The sequence below is a fragment of the Prorops nasuta genome, unplaced genomic scaffold (genome assembly GCF_024137725.1).
Source record: "Prorops nasuta isolate Cenicafe-Biocafe unplaced genomic scaffold, Cenicafe_Pnas_1.2 PNAS00010, whole genome shotgun sequence".
In the NCBI taxonomy this organism is placed as follows: domain Eukaryota; kingdom Metazoa; phylum Arthropoda; class Insecta; order Hymenoptera; family Bethylidae; genus Prorops; species Prorops nasuta.
In genome coordinates, this window is record NW_027116807.1 from 4,173,387 (window position 1) to 4,189,816 (window position 16,430).

Consider the following 16,430-nt stretch of genomic DNA (forward strand, 5'->3'; position numbering starts at 1 on the left):
CAAACACTAAATGTACCCAGAATTTTCAGAACACGTCTGTTTACATTTAAAAAGGGCCATTTGAGACCGCCAGACGGTGGTATAGCGTTAGCATAAAAATAAATATGCACGGACAGTTTTCATTTCAGCTAATTTATACGTTGATAATAATTTGTTCAGTGAATCGTCGATCTATTAGTTATCGCCTGTTCAAAATCAACAAATAGTAAAACAATTGGCGATACGTCTAATGGTTACAATAATTCAAGAAAACTTTAACCGAAAAATTCTTTCCTCGCACAATATCGTGCAAATAGTTCAAACTATCAGCTCAGTTACGTTACAAGGACGACAGGTTATTGTACTAATACTAGTAAGAAATAGATTTATAAGTTTTTCGTTCATTAATCCACTCTGCTGTTGCATTTATTCCCTTGTCGCTCGTTAAACGAATCTGCATATATAAATATTTAAAACCTACTTGTGTATTTTTATGCGCTTGCATTAAATGCCGTGAATCATGTACAGAAAACGAGGGGGGAAGAGGGGGGGGGGGGGATAGTGAGGCTGGCAGCCTCGCTGCATTTAAACAGATTTATCAATATCAATGTGTATGCAACTATAATGCCAAGCGACGGATATTAAACATTTCGTTTTTTTTTTCGTTTTTTATAATATGTTCATTCCAAAAATGTTATCATAAATCACCAGCGTGATTGATGAACCCGTTCTGCACGAGTCAAGGTACGGAAGAGTCCGATATTTCGAGAGTATAACAAAATAGCAAAGCTCATATTTTCTAACGTAATTTGATGGAGAGGAAGAAGCTATGCGAATAAGATATAAAATAAATTATATATATAGTATATAGTTGAAATATCGTGTACTCACTCTCCAACACGTTCACCGTTCCAGCAGTGCTCGTCTGGATACTCCTCACAGATGGCGTCTGCCAGGGTGCCGTAGAAACTTCGCGAACGAACCACGCTGGCCAAAAAGTTGCCAAGTTGCACGTGCAACTGCGTAGACGGGGGCGTTCTGTGACTCGTCGATGGCGACAAACGCCCGTCCAAAAGTGCCGGTGACCTTGACGAGACCCCAGCGCCTCCCGAAGGACTAGATTCTTCCGGTGATTGCAGCTCCACTCTTCCGCACACCTTTCTCACCTTAAACCAAATCGATGAACAACCATTCAATTTTTTCATCCTCCACTCGAGAAAATTTCTTTCGTTCGGATAAACTTTATTCCCAAGAGGAAAAACAACATTGAATTTTCCGCGATGATGACGATTGCTTCGATGAAACGTCTATTAATGAAATACTTGATCCAGGGGATAAGGATCAACGAGTTCCGAGAATATAATGACGCGTGTAGCCGTGTAACACGTGTCGCGCAATGATATAAAAACCAGTTAACCATTGTCACGAGAATATCTGGATAAAGGTTGAGGCCTAATTTCTTTAGTATATAGATCGGAGCTCTTTTAGTTTTTTTAGGAGTAGAGAAAATTCGTGACGGAGAGGATCGATTTAAATGGTGATTCTTTATTTTGGGAGAAGGAAATAAAAGCGTGTAGAGGGAAAGCTATGGGGGAAGAGATTCTCTTGAGAAAAAAATGATTTAATTTTGGATGTTTTACTTAGTTTAATCGCCCGATATTTAATTTTGTTCAAGAAAATGTATAATTCTATTCGAATAATATTTGTTAATATCGAGTTAATTATTTCTCTTCGTGTATCTTGTGCCAAGCGTGTAATGTAAAGAATTGGCGGTGCAAAGATTACGATTGCGGTCGTGGAAGAAAGAACATTTGCACGAGTGTATAAATATAATAAAAGACTGAGCTTTAATTTTAAAAGAATATATATAGATCAGTCGTGCAAACGTTTTAACAATGATTTCTCTCGGAGGAGAGAAAAATCTCGTATAGAGCGCGGTGGTTCGGTTAAATTTGCGATTTTACGTTGGGAAGGAAAAAAATGCATGTAGGGGGAAGGTTACGAGGGGAGAGATTCTCTTGGATTTTGTAACGAGCGTGAAAGGAGTTGGTGGCGGTGTCGGCAGGAGCAAACTAGCTAGCCGTGGAAAAAGCAAAGAGTATAGAGAAAAGGAAAGGAAAGAAAAAAGAAAGAAAAGAAGGGTTGGTTGTGGTGTTGGAGGGGCTTCGGTAATCGTAAAACCGGACGCCCGCGGCCGTTGTAATTAAGACGGCACGCGTGGGCGTGCAAAATTCTTTTTCTCTCTCTCCTTCCCTCTCGTGTGCTGTTTCACTTTATTTTTGCCTCTTTTTTGAACCGCCGCAGCTTCGAGAAAGACGGAGAGAGATAAAGGTCGGAAAGATACAAATTACCTTTTATATTATTTTCCCCCTTTCTCTCTCTCTCTCTCTCTCGTCCCATTGTCCTTTTTTCATTCCAACTCGGATATATTAAAATCATCTCTTCATCTCTCCACGACAGAATATTTAATTATGCCAGATGAATGACAAAAATGTTCATTTTCCATCGACTCTCTTGGTCATTAATTGGGATGATCGATCGATATATTTATCTAATATATAAATAAACTTTTTCGATCGTCCAGCCAACAACGTTGCATTAATTAGAACCAGTTTTCGATATTCGCCAACAATTTATCATTCTCGCATAAATACAGTATACGTTTTCTCAGGTATATAACGCAATGCGGTAAACAATTTACGTTCGACCGAGCGAGAGAGACAAACTTTTCATTGGGTAGATGAATTAAAATGATCAATTAAAAATGACTGCTGGGTAAACTTTCGTATTTGCAAATGAGTTTCGCGGTGCTCGTGTACTATCCGTGATTTAACATTTAAAGCCACGGGCATTAATGAAGCAGTCATTAATGAAGAGCTGTAACAGCTGTAAGGACGTCTATAATAAATGGTTGCAGCTAATAAGAAAGCCAACTAAGATTTAGTTCAGTCATAAGATTTCTAACAAGCGATAAATTTAACGTTCGTGGATTAGGGTCGTAGTCTTGCGTATTCCCAGGTCGTCTTATCAAACGAGCTATCAATAATTTTCTCTTGTAAATAAATAATAAAGCGTATACATATATATATATATATATATATATATATATATATATATATATATATATATACAGGGTGAGGCACTTAAGCCGCCCCAGAATATGGATGCAGAAAGGCGCGTATCTCTTCACCTATAAAAGATATTCAATTTTTGCATAGAACCTTTCTGAAAGCAAATAACAAGAGGCTTCGAAAATGTCCTATGGAAAAATTGAATATCTGTTATAGTTAAAGAGATACACCTCTTTCGGCATTCGTATTCTGGGGCGGCTTAAGTGCCTCACCCTGTATATATATGTGAAGTTTGTCATAAATAAAGAATAGGAGTGAGGATATTCAATAACGAGGATGACTGTGCTAGTTTAGGAAATATCGATGATGGGATGATTTGCAAGATAAATTATAGGGTCGAGGGGTGAAAAGGGGGTTGCGTTGGTGGTCGAAGAGTCGGAGGAGTAGGGGTTCATCGTTGAGGCGGTGGAGTTGGAGGAAATCTTACGTCGCGTGGCTACGAGACGAGGTTGGAAACACTACAAGTCTCGAGCGGAGGCTTTTTCACGTAGGCGGAAGTGATGGGAGCAAATGCACCCCTGTGTTTCCGCAGGTGAGACTCGACGTCGTCGTCGTCGTGGTGCGTGAGTCATGGCGGAAATCGAAGGTGCCTCGCTCGCGTCTCTCGAGAACTTGATTCTTTCTCCCTTTCAATTTTAGTCCCTAAAGACTTTGCTCTCGCTCTCTCCTTCACCCCCCCCCCTCCACCCCCTCTTCACCAATTCTTTTGTCCGTCCGTCCCCCCCCCCCCTCCTCCCATCCGTCGAACCAAGTTTCTGACTGCGCGAGAGATAGCAAACCACGATGGATTTCAAAGTAACACGAAACCGGAACTGCACACTACTAAGCAACGATACTCCTCCACCACACCTCGCCGCGTCCTCTCCGTATCCTTTCAACCTATACACGTGCGTTCGAGTGGGCGGCCGTCAGCCTGTGGGAGGAAACCGATCGGCACTTTTTCAACCCGCCGACAACGAATAATTCCCAATGATTATAAACTCTCTCTCTCTCTCTCCCTCGATCTTCCAAGGCAAACGAACGAACATATAGTACGTATAGCCCAGCGATTTGGCCACTGATACAACGGCAGATCCGTTTACTAGCCTCGAAAATAGATTGTACGTTAAAAGGCCTCCGAGATATTTAGTGTGGCACGCGAGGCAAATACCATCTTTCTCACTGATAAAATCATGAGTATTATATATATATATGCATAGAGTCATAAGTGAGAGAACGTGCGTATCTCTCGTCGTTGAAACTTCAGAGTAAAGGAAAAGATGAGAGGAAGGAAGGAAATAAGATTTGTCGAGGGATTATCGCGTGGCCAATGAATCGTGTAGTTTGCATAGTGGCGAGCAGACGAGGTTTGTCGAGCGTAGATTCCTCGCGTCGAATAGATTAAAGCGAGAATTCGAGGGATTCCGTGGATCGCGTGCCGGGCGTTTATAAGACCACTCTTGGCGAGAATATATATATCGTGGCGGGATTTTGGGGCAAGGAGGAAAATTTATCAAATTTTCTCTTTTTTCTGCGGCAAATACTCTTGTTTCGTACAACTGTTGCAAATATCGTTGAGAATCGACAATTTTGATAGATTGGAAGCGGAAATTCGAGTTGATCGAATTATTCTGTATTTCCAGTCTTTCCTAAAAAGCTGCACTCGTACACAAGGAGAATGCGTGGTTGAAAGATCGAGGGAAGGAGGAAAATCGACAAAGTTGTCTTTTTATTTGCACGAGAGCGAGGTTCGATAGAATTAAGCGCTGTAAATATCGCTGGCAATCGTGAGTTTTAATCACTGGCAGAATTTCGTGCTTCCACGAGAAACGTTTACGATGCATAAAGCGTTTTTTCCTCGCGATAACGCATCTTCCGTCCTTGCTTGCTCATACTGCTGCTGCTGCTATAAATCTGACGCATCTCTAGCGTAATCAGCTTTCCCCACTATTCATCCTCGCTCTTATGCGCTATATCTTTATCAAAGTAAGCCTATTTCTGTGCCTCAAACTGTTAACACGTATACGAGAGTTATGGCCACTCGACTAATAAAAAATTCAGAATTATCGCCACAATTCTTTCTTTTGCATGGACATTCCGAGATGTAAATCAAAAAAGATAAATCTCTCTGTGTACATATATATATATATATATATATATATATATATATAGGTAATAAAAATAAATGGAGAAAAGCTGTAGAGAGGAACAGAGTAGTCGAGTGTTTCTTATTGTAGCGACGAGATGTTACTCGTGGGGGGATGAAAGAATTTTCTCGTGGTGGCTCGGAGCACAGAAATGTTTCCTCTGCGACAAACCGATAACTCAATGCGACATTGACTTCCGGTTGGATTTGGCACTGCAAAGCTCACCTAAGCAAGGTGTTAAATAGTGAATGGCGAGGCTGAACGATTTGTGGCTACGGTTGACACGTATCCACTATAGTGGCACACGTATGCGCTATATAGATAGGGGTAAAATGGGGGGGGGGGGGGGGGAGAGAAACGAGGACCGGAAATAGACGTAGCTCGCTCCGGTAGTTTAACGGCACAACAAGTTCTTCTCGTGTTTTTCGTCTAGATGCCCCCATAATTCTCGCAACTTTTAACCATACCGTCCAGCCAGTGACAGCTTTTTTATGGGCTTTTTATACGCAGCTGTATGCAAGCTCCAAAGTTCCTTATTCGCTCGCTCGTACCTCGATAAAAAGGTCCTTCTCCTGCAGGAGACTCGACGCTGTAGTCTTACGACGCGACGAATTTCTGCCGGATTAGAATTCGGGGCTTTTGCCCGAATATTCGCTGCCTGGTAAGTGTGTATGTATGTATATATATATATATATATATATATATATATATGTTGTATGTAATATATAGTTCTTCTCAGCGATCTTTGTCGATTGGAACGGTAAATCTGAATAGTCGTGGGGTCGCTCGAGCTTGGGACAAACTTGCAGAAAATTAATCGCTACGATTTATTATTCCTCAGCTGGTTTATCGAGCTTGATAAAACCGGTCAAATATATGTATATATGTGTGTATGTATGTCTATATATACGAACACTATAAGATGGAAATAAATTGACTTAACAGAGACGCTCGCAATATTCTTTCGCGTCTCGCATTCTTCCAGTGAAATAAGACCGGATAAGAGGCGTTGAAAAGATTATTATTCCCCTGCCCTCCCCCCTCTCTATCTATACCACAGTGAATTTCAAAGGATCCTCTCGTTTCTCGATTATTAGGCCGATCCTGCGAGATACGCATCCGAGTCTTTTTCATTTGTCCAAGGTTAATCGTTCAGTGACCCCGACTCCACCCCTTTTAACCCTAGTACAATTTTTATCTTTCAACTATAATAGTACAGCTACATTCCGAAATCAGCTGGAATTTCTGTCACATGTGTCACGTAACGTACAGAAATTGAAATACTCGGTCAGTTTGAATTCAGCTGATTTCGCAATGCATCCGGTATTTTACAAGTGCAATACTGCCACGGGGTATATACATGTACAACCTTATTCGATATTATATTTGTCTGCTTCGATCCTGCGAGATACTCGTATGAACCAGTTTAATTTCTCCAAAATGAATCGTCCAGGGACTATAGCTCCTCTGCACCACTTTTCATTCTATTCCTGTACTTATATCTTACATCTATAACAAGATTCTGCAAGTGCAATATTGCCACGAGGTATATTTGCAACTTTATTCGCTATTATATTTGTCTATTCCGATGCTGCGATATGCTCGTGTAAGCCAGTTTAATTTTGCAAAGTGAACCGTTCAGGGACTGGCTCCTCAGCACCCCACTTTTAATTCTATTCCTATATATACTTATATCTTACATCTATAACAAGATTCTGCAAGTGCAATGTTGCCCACGAGGTATATTTACAACTTTATTCGCCATTAAAAACACTATATCTATATATATATATATATATATACACATACATATATTTGCCTATTCCAATCCTGCGAGATTCCACCTTAAGTCAGTTTGATTTGTCCAAAGTGAATCGTTCATGGATCCCTCCGCCCCTCTTAAATCTACTCCCACTTATATCTTTCGACTACAATAGTATTTTACAAGTGCAATATCGCAAAGCAGTATCCATAATTTTATTCGACATTGAAAGATCCTTGGATTCCCCAGGCAGCTCCAAATTCAATATTTTTAATTGCTCTTCACTCCAATAACTGTGTCAAACTAACAATAAACTTCCTTGAAAACTTTAGCACAATATATATACACATGCTTTTTACTTTATTCCCTCCATCAACGTTTCATTCGACCTCCTTGTTTCCTGCGTGTTTTGCGAACAGTTCTTTCACGACACTGTACAACCCCCCCCCCCCCCCTCCCCCTCTTTCCCCATCGTTCCATTTATATGCGTGTACAAACTGTACAGATTTGATACTGCAAATCTTGGAGGAAAATATATCGAAACTACAAAAGCCCCTCTTATTTTTCTTTCTCCGTGCAAACGTATTATTTCAAAAATCTCGTTCTTTGATACCACATACACATTATATATATACAGAGGTCTGTGTTAAGTTTTTACGACTATTCTCGTTTTCCTTTCGCAGCCACTTTTCTCTCGTGCAACTCTCACAAATCCTGCGCACACGTCTGTGCCTCCAGTAGACATTTTTTCTTCTCTTCTGTCTGGCAAACTTTGTAAAAATTTAACGTTTCCATTTCTCTGATCCTTAGACACGTGTACACACATATATATGTATACATACATCGAATGCCTCTGTAACTTTAAACTCTCTTTAAACTTCATCCTTTTTCGTTCATTCAAGCTTGCTTTTTCTAGTTTCTATTTTATGCAACACGTTCGCGTGGCTTAAACATTTCGCATCTTTCGCTTTACACGCTCAGGTGCAGTCCAGAAAGAAAAATGCCACGTGCACACACGGTTCCCTTATTCTATATTCCGTGCTTTAGGGGTCTTTCATCCAGCACGAGCACCACTTCCACACACAGTCTTCTCTTTCCTCCTCTTCCATATACCTTTTACCCACACCTATGACGTTAAACTAACCACATATATCTCCCTTTACCACTCGTTGCACATCCTAAATGTATCACGTGAAAATCACGCTCCATTTTTTGTTTTAGAAAGGGGCGAGAAAAATATCAATACATATATAACGAAGCTTTGAATAAAATAAACAAGATATAGAGGGGGAGGGGGGGGGGGGGGGGTATTATACATTGCAAGGGAGAAAAAGCATTGAAACGCGAGAGGGGAACGAAAGGTGAGAGCGCGATCGGTCTACGAAGGGGTCAAAGTTCAGGCGAGTTAGCCTGGCAATGACGTCACAGCTCTGTGACTCGCACGCCGAGACGATTCATCGGGCAGTGACGAGTTACACATATACATGCCCAAATTAGAATGAGCAAGGACGTTCCCTCTCGGGGAGCGCGTCATCGTGCAAGCGAATCCCCTCTGCACCGTCTCTCCACCTCCGGCAGGGTCCACGGAATTTTCTCATCGCCCCCTCCCTCCCTCCTCCTCCCCCCTCCCCCCTCTCTAACCCGTGCTACAACTACACTCCACACTCTTCTTTCCAGTTGAACTGCATTCCTCAGACAACAATGCCTTCGGCATATTCCCTCTATACATCCTTCCTCCTCCCAATCTACCATTTCTTCCCCCCCCCCTCTCTCTCTCATCTCCGATAAAAGAGGAGAGAAAAAAAGAAAAAGGAATTCTCTTGCCAGCCATTATCCTGCCGATATTTAATTTTATCTCCGTAAGGACGGGAAAACGATACCGTTAAAGGTGACCCATAAGCGATATGAAATATGGGTCAGTTGGTGGGAATGTAATATATCTATATCTATAAAGCTGCAGCGACGATGGGAAAAAAGCTCAATTTTTATTTCCACCCCCTCCCCCTCCACCTAGTCTCAGCGAACGAGATAACGATCGTTACTTTCAGTCCGTCAATCTCCTCGAAAGATCGCAGGGGACTCCCCATAAGTTCTCGTACTTTTAACGAGACTATCAAGGTCGATTAAATTATTTATCAAAGACGCGATGATATTCCGCGAAATATTGTAGATACGCGTGAAATAATTGCGAATTACCGTTTTCTTAATTAACGTGTTTTGCTTAGATTTATTGCAGTTTGTTTAAACCTTTTCAAACTCTTAGCGAAATTGCAGAAAACTCGCGCAGAGTTCTCGTAGTTTTAACGAGGGCCGAAAACGTCGGTGAAATTATATTTATCAAAGATAGTGTTACACATTGCGAAGGATAACATATATATACGCGAAAGAATTACGAATCAATGTTCTCTCGATTATTGCAATTAATGCAGATTTCTCATTGGTCGCTCGAAAGCCCGTAATTACGGCGTTTGGTAATTATCGATAGGCGAGATTCGGTTCTGTGAAAGGCGAATCTTTTTGGAGTTGGTTGAAGGTAGGGGGAGGTGGAGGGGGGAGGGAGTAAAAGAGGGTAACAAGCGGGAGAGGTAGGGGGTCAGAGCGAGTTACGGGGTGCGATCGTCTTTGGGAATTTTGCGCCGTGCGGTCCCTGGTAGAAGGGAGGAGGAGGAGGAGGAGGAGGGGGGGGAGGGGGAGGGAGAAAGAGAATGAGCCAGAAATGCGAAGCAAGAGGTAGACAGAGGTAGGTAAAGGAGAAGAGGGGGAACCACCCCATGGCGCGCCCATTGCATTCCACGCATCTTTCGCCGATGCTTTGACTCGCCGACCGAGTCAAGATCGAACTCGAATACTATCGATTGTAGGTATTTTGCGACCCTACCTCGTCTCTCTTTCTTCTACCTTTTCATACCTTCTCTCCTCTCTCGCTCTTTCTTCGTTCAACAAATCTAACGCTTTTTACTCGAAACTCTCCAACTCGTTATTAATACATATATATACACACTCTGCAAAGTTACTTGCTTCACCGACTATATACAACTCGAAGAAACCACCAAAGTCCCTTTGGATGCCCAAAATTGCTTCAATTTCAAACGAAGCACGTAATAGAGAAATAATTGTACAATTTTTCCTCCCAATTTGCAAATCTTTTCTCACAGGAAATACTCAGCTGCGAAAGGATAAACACAGAAAGGAATAAAAGGGACTCCTTGCGCACCAATGATCTCCCTGTAAGATTTAAAAATGTACACGTTGAATTAATCCGGTGCAGTGGCATATACGGTCAGGGTACATCTCGCCGATGAATCGAATTAATGGCTCGATGTAAGAGCTCTTAAATAAGGAGGTCATCATCCTATTGTTATCGGAGGGTGGCGATAATCGGCTTTCAGCTTGATTCGCTAATAGAATTCGTGCTGTAACGCCTGATAGGAAACTTTGATGCAATCAAAGGGAGAGAACGAGAAGCTATGGTCGATATACATCACGTGGTATCGTGCTCTCTTTCACCAGAATTCCCATTTCACGCTACGGGAGGAGCTTGGTGCGTGTTTTTTCTCGCCTGCCCACTCGAAAGCTCTTCCGACACGAGTTGTAAGCCCAATATATTAATACCCGAAATTACAGCAGCTTTCGTTAAACTCTAGAAAAAGAATCCAAGCGTGATGTATTTCCATCTGAGATTTAGCACGCGCACACACAAAACCACTTGGTATTTCAATATTCTTCTCCTACGAAACCTCGCAAAAGCATCTTTCGCGAGTGACCTCTCTTACACCAATAAAGAGACAAAGTATCGCGCATACGTTCAACTATATTTACACGGATGATAAACAAGCTCGACCAGTATCCAGCAATAACACGGAATTATGCTAATAGTCAATTCCATATGTTAAAACAATAATCATCTCGTACAAGCTTTGAGATTGTTGTTCGAAAAGCGGAATATATTCCTCTAGGGTTCGTTTAATTTATTGAAATATCTTTAGCGCTAATCCGACGCGATTTCATCAATCAGCGAGCTTCTCTCTCTCGCTAGTAAAGCAGAGAGAGAGAGAGAGAGAGAGAGAGAGATTATGGATCTTTAAAAATAGCTTTGCGAGCTTGGCGCAATAGCCGCGAACAAAAGAGAGGAGAAAGAGGGAGAGAGTGAACGAATGATTTGGAATGGGAAAAAAATGAGCGGTGTCGATGAATAGTCGCACATGGCAACAGCAGCAATCTGCTTCGCATCCCCCCCCCCTCCTCCTCTTCCTCTTCCTTCTCGTTGCAGCGAGTAGCAGCAGCGTATCCCCCCTCTTGGTCAACTGCCCGGGCCACTCTCTTGCTCGCCGAGTATCGCGACTAACGGAGGGGGATGAGGGGGGGGGGGGGAGTAAAGCTGGAACGGGTGAACGTGTCTAAAGTGAGACATAGGTGGAGAGATAAAGACCATACGAGACAGATAAATCGCGAAGAGTCTCTCTTGGAGGCAACTGGAAGGAACTCGTGTATAGAGAAAGAGGACGGTAAATACTGAAACAAGTTGAAGCAGCAGCGAAAGATACCGAGAGAGGGACGCGAGAGAGAAGGTCCGGAGAATCGAGGAACGAGCAAGGATGCTAAGTGAGCGTGAGAATAAAGGGAAGAACTCAACTAGGAAATAACAGGTTGGTCTCAACTCGACTAGCTGAATTGGATCAAGGCAATTGGAAAGAAGGAGAGATAAATTGGGAAGATAGCGCATTTTTTGAAATCTTAAAAGATGAAAAGAGGAGGGGGGAGGGGAGTGGTGAATAATAAGAGTAGAGGTGAAAATAAGGTGGGGGGAGGAGTTGTGTGTGTGTGAGAGAGAGAGAGAGGAAGGAAGGAAGGAAGGTGATAGTCCGATAGTGGGATAAAGTGTAGCTGCAAGTTCCTGCAGGTTATAACAGGTTTGTTCTGGCTCCCTTTTAAGGGAGATCCCCCCCCCCCTCCCCTACAACTCTCTCTCTCACCCATGCGTTCAAATACAGCCGTGCAACACTCTATGCTTCTCTCTCTCTCACTCCCTCTCTTAACCCCCCCCCCCTCTCGAACCTTCAGCTCGACTTGTTGGGGGCCCGTTTCGCGTGCCAACGACCAGCAACGTCAGGCTCTCCCAACTCAAACTCATCCACGGAGACTTAATATGTGTCTTTTGGGAATTCCACGCGCGAGATCCTACCTATAAGCATCTGTCCCTGCTTCTTCTTCCAGCAGCGAACCTTTTATTTTTCGTCTCCCAGCCCCCCCTCCCACCCTCCTACTTTCTATTGTACAAGTGTACCCATTGTTGCCACAAACAATCGTGAAACACGCGTACAACGAGCTTCTCCCATCCCTCGTCCCTCTTCCAACTTTGTGTCCCTCGAAATGGATAGTAATATGATAAACGAGCAACTTTTTGCATGGTCCACTGATCTTTTCAAACGCATCAATCGAATCTTTTCTCTCGAATGATATTGTTTCTCGAGTTTCCTCGTCGCTCGAGTTTTCCGAAGCTCTTTCATTCCCCCCTCCCCCCCTCCTCCCGTTTTTCGCCATTAAAGCGAAAACTTTCTGGCCTTTCTTAAACAATAAGAGTAACTTTTCGTCTTTCAGCAGAGCTTGCAGTAGACGACGTCCCAAAAGACAAGCTGAACTCGTCCCAAAGGTGCCTGTTAACTTACAGGCATTCCTCGACTTCTTGTCGGAAAATTTTTCCCATATCTTGCAAGAGGCTCTGGCAAAACGTTCGAGGGAAAGAAAAAAAGAAGTTGCAGGACCCCCAAGGCCACCCAGACCCTCTCGAGCCTCCCTTCCACTCGTCCCCCCCCCCCCCCCCGTTCCCTGCCACTCTCACAAGGAATAATTCAATACGATGTGTGGTCCAATTTTTATGGCATTTTACCGACCCACCTCCTCTTCGGGACAAATCCATTTACCAGCTTTTAAAATTTCTCCCTTCATTCACAAATCGAATCACTCCGCCAGTCACTATTATTATAATATATAGTGTGTGCCAGACAGAAAATTCAATTGATACGATTTAACCAGTGGAAACCACGAATGCTACCAGATACACGGTATACACTCCTCGCAGAAAGGTCAAGCAACGAAAAGCTATTTAAAGGAGACGAATCAAAAGAATTCCTTTCACTGCTTCTTTGTCAATAATTCTACCTGGCAGATTTGACGCGTCATCGTTTTTTAAAACCAGATCCAGAAAGCAACACAAGTCCAATCAATCTTTCAACGCACTCCCATTGAATTCCAAATAGAAAACATCGGCTAACACTTTGTTGCTTCACGCTTTTTATCTGGACCATTTCATCATTATTATTACAAAGCCACTTTGCTCCATCATAGTGCTAATTCCCTTTAAGCGCCAAAGTCACAAATTATATTATTTAAAATGCTTTTTTTTTATACGAAGAAACATTTGCTTGCGTTTATAATTCTGGGATACATTTTTTAATATTTTTAATAATATATGTAATTAGACTTGTGGAGTGTGCTAAAACATAGACAATGCAATATAAATCTGTGTCTCTTTACTGTTGCTCAAACTTGTCTCTGCACCTGCGTTTCTAGCTATATATATGTAGGTCTATACAAATTTAAGCAATGCAAACCAAGCACAGACCTGCACTCTGCTGCTGCATGTGTCTCGGTATACGCCTAGTATTTCTGTCTTTATTATACCGTGAAAAACGATATTAAATCTATCTATAATAGATCAATTGATTAGTGTTCAGCAATCGATAAAAGGATTTAGAAAATTTACGGAGGAGATAAAAGAAGCAACGACAAGAACTTTCCAATATATTCAGTACAATATGATTATTGTCGCTGTTATACCATCAAAACCGATGAATCCTATCTATAATAGATCGACGGATTCGCCTTGAATAATTGTTGAAAGGATCTGGGAAATTCACGAAGGGAATAATAGGAGCAATGATAAAAAATTTCCAATATTTTCAATAAAATATTATTATCGCTGTTCCCCTATCAAATACGATTAAATCAATGTAAAATATACCAATTGATTCGAGTTTAATGACTGTCGAAAGAATCTGTGAAAATCACGAAGAAAATAATAAGAACAACGACGAATATTATTACAAATTTTCAACAAAATATTATCACCATCGTTTTTACAGTACAAAAAACTACGAGGCCTGGCTATACAATACTCGAATCATTAACCGATGTTTGGTAGTCGTTGAAAGGGTCTGGGAAATTCACGAAGGGAGTATATATAGGAGCAACGATCTTTGCAGCATCCAAGGACCGCAATAAAACGTCCCAGAAGGGCCATCCACACGGTGAAGTTGGTCGCGGATAAATGGTAGTGATGTGCGTGGAGTCTTGCACGTATAGGTGTACTATTTAGAGAGTGTAGTGGTGGATTAGTGGTGGTAGCAGGAAGAGACGATTACCCGTTGTAGGTAGCGAAAGAAAATACCGATGGATGTGGAGGATGAGGGTCATTGATTTCTGGGGTGGGAGGTAGGAGGGAGGGGGGGCAGCGTGCCAGGCATTTCCCCCTCAACCCCACCCCCGTTAGGCTTTGCAGCCACCAGCAGCAGCAGCAGCAGCAACACGGTTCGAGACTTCGACTCTACTCGCCAGAGAGCCTCGTGTGTGTCGTTCGAACGTTTGGGTTTGTCGTACGCGATGGCTGCACGTGTCCTCCTGCTGCCTCGCAAAGATCATTACGTCCAGCATGTACAGGGTGAGACGAGATACTCTTGACACACCCCGGAACATAGTGTAATATATATATATATATATAGACGTAAGAAAATGGCAACTCGTTTATTCTCACAAAGATTTCAAGTTTTTTCACAGAACCTTTCACAACCTCGATCTCTTCTACTACTATTTGTCCTTGAACGAGTTTTACGAAAAAAATTCATATCTCTCAGAGTTACGCATATAAATGAATTTTTACGTTTCGGCTCTGGGGTGTTTTAAGTACCTCACCCTGTATAGTCGAGTCTGGAACTCGGCCAGATTTGCCGTTTCGCGCGAGAAAAACTTTAAACTGGGAGGGGGTGGACGTTGCTTCGCCAACCAATTCTCGAATAACTCGGAGACATTAATATTTTCGTTTCTTTGTGTACGGAAACAATTTTCAATGATACGATTCAACGTTGAAAATCAGTTAAGAGACGTGTCGAGTTTTATATATGTATAAAAGTGGAATTTTGCGAAAAATTGAATAGGGAGGGGGATTGGGAGAGAGAGAGAGAGGGCTGATTTCGATGAGAAAGCAGTGGAAATGGGGATAGATTTGGATTTTGGGGATATTTCCGGGAGAGCTAGGGCGAAGAATACGAAATAAGGAACCACAATGTAGAAGGAATAATAAGTTTAAGAGGCTGTCGTTACAAGGGCAAATGCGAGGCCGTCGTCTGTTCCGTTCTGAAAAGTACTTCTACGAATTCTTTGGGGACCGAGCGAGCTACACCAGGATGAGGATAACCCCCACAGGATAATAGAAATCATTCCTACCCCGGAATAGTCGAATGACGTAACTTTGCTACCGGGAAGGCCCGGCCAAAAACGCCGAAAGCACCGTTTTCTCGATAGTCCCAGATATAATCTTTTGCCTGAAAAATGTATTCGACCTGAATATTTCTTACGAGTCCCGTAATTTATTTAAAACTCGCAGAAAGGACAATCGCTCTAATTGAAAATCTCTTGTAATTAAAGTGGGACTAAAAGTGCGATAAGGATTAAGATTTATTTGCAGGTTCTATGAGTATAGTAGATATATATATATATATATATATATACATAAAAGAATGAAACGGGTTGTGGAGCGACCGATCTTGATTGGTTAATTAATTGCAGGGATATTATGGCTTAATTTGCATAGGTGTATTTTCATCGAACGGCATCAATCGGCTAATTAAAGCCGAAGTGCAATAACGTTAGCCGTGGAGGGATCTGCAGATGTAATTTAGTCAGCCAACCTCGAATGCTTTAGATTATTTCACTTTGGGCTCCTTCTTCCTCTTATACTTTTTTTCATGCCCTTTCGTTCATTCACTCCCAGTATATTTAACACATTTGCAATTTCGACCTTAATAAACGGCTCGATATCCTTCGTAAAACTTTTTGCAAATAATAATAGGGTAGGGATTAAAAATTGAACGAGATGTAACACATCAATTATATAGTATGTTACACGAGAATTACTTTTAAAGAGTTGCAAATAACAATTGGGAAGCTTTGCTGATTTTGGTGGCCCGATTGAACGATTGAGAGCGCGAGTTTGCGAAAAGGGGTTGGGAGGAGGGGGGGGGGGGGGAAGTAGGAAGGTTAGACAGGAAGTACAAAAAGATAACGAGGACAACTCGCCAGTCTAAATTCCTCTCGATGGATAATTTTATCTCTATCCCTCGCTCAAATGCCACATATATCCTCACCCTTTTCTCCTTC

At 42.0% G+C, this 16,430-nt stretch overlaps 1 protein-coding gene across 1 annotated transcript in view; it reads right to left on the reverse strand.

The window, feature by feature from the left end:
- dally (division abnormally delayed protein) overlaps positions 1-16,430 on the reverse strand; it is a 69,432-nt gene that overhangs the window by 22,265 nt on the left and 30,737 nt on the right. The window contains exon 5 of the mRNA XM_066733393.1: positions 871-1,145. Coding sequence (XP_066589490.1) covers positions 871-1,145 — 275 coding nt within the window. The remainder of the gene's footprint in view (positions 1-870; positions 1,146-16,430) is intronic.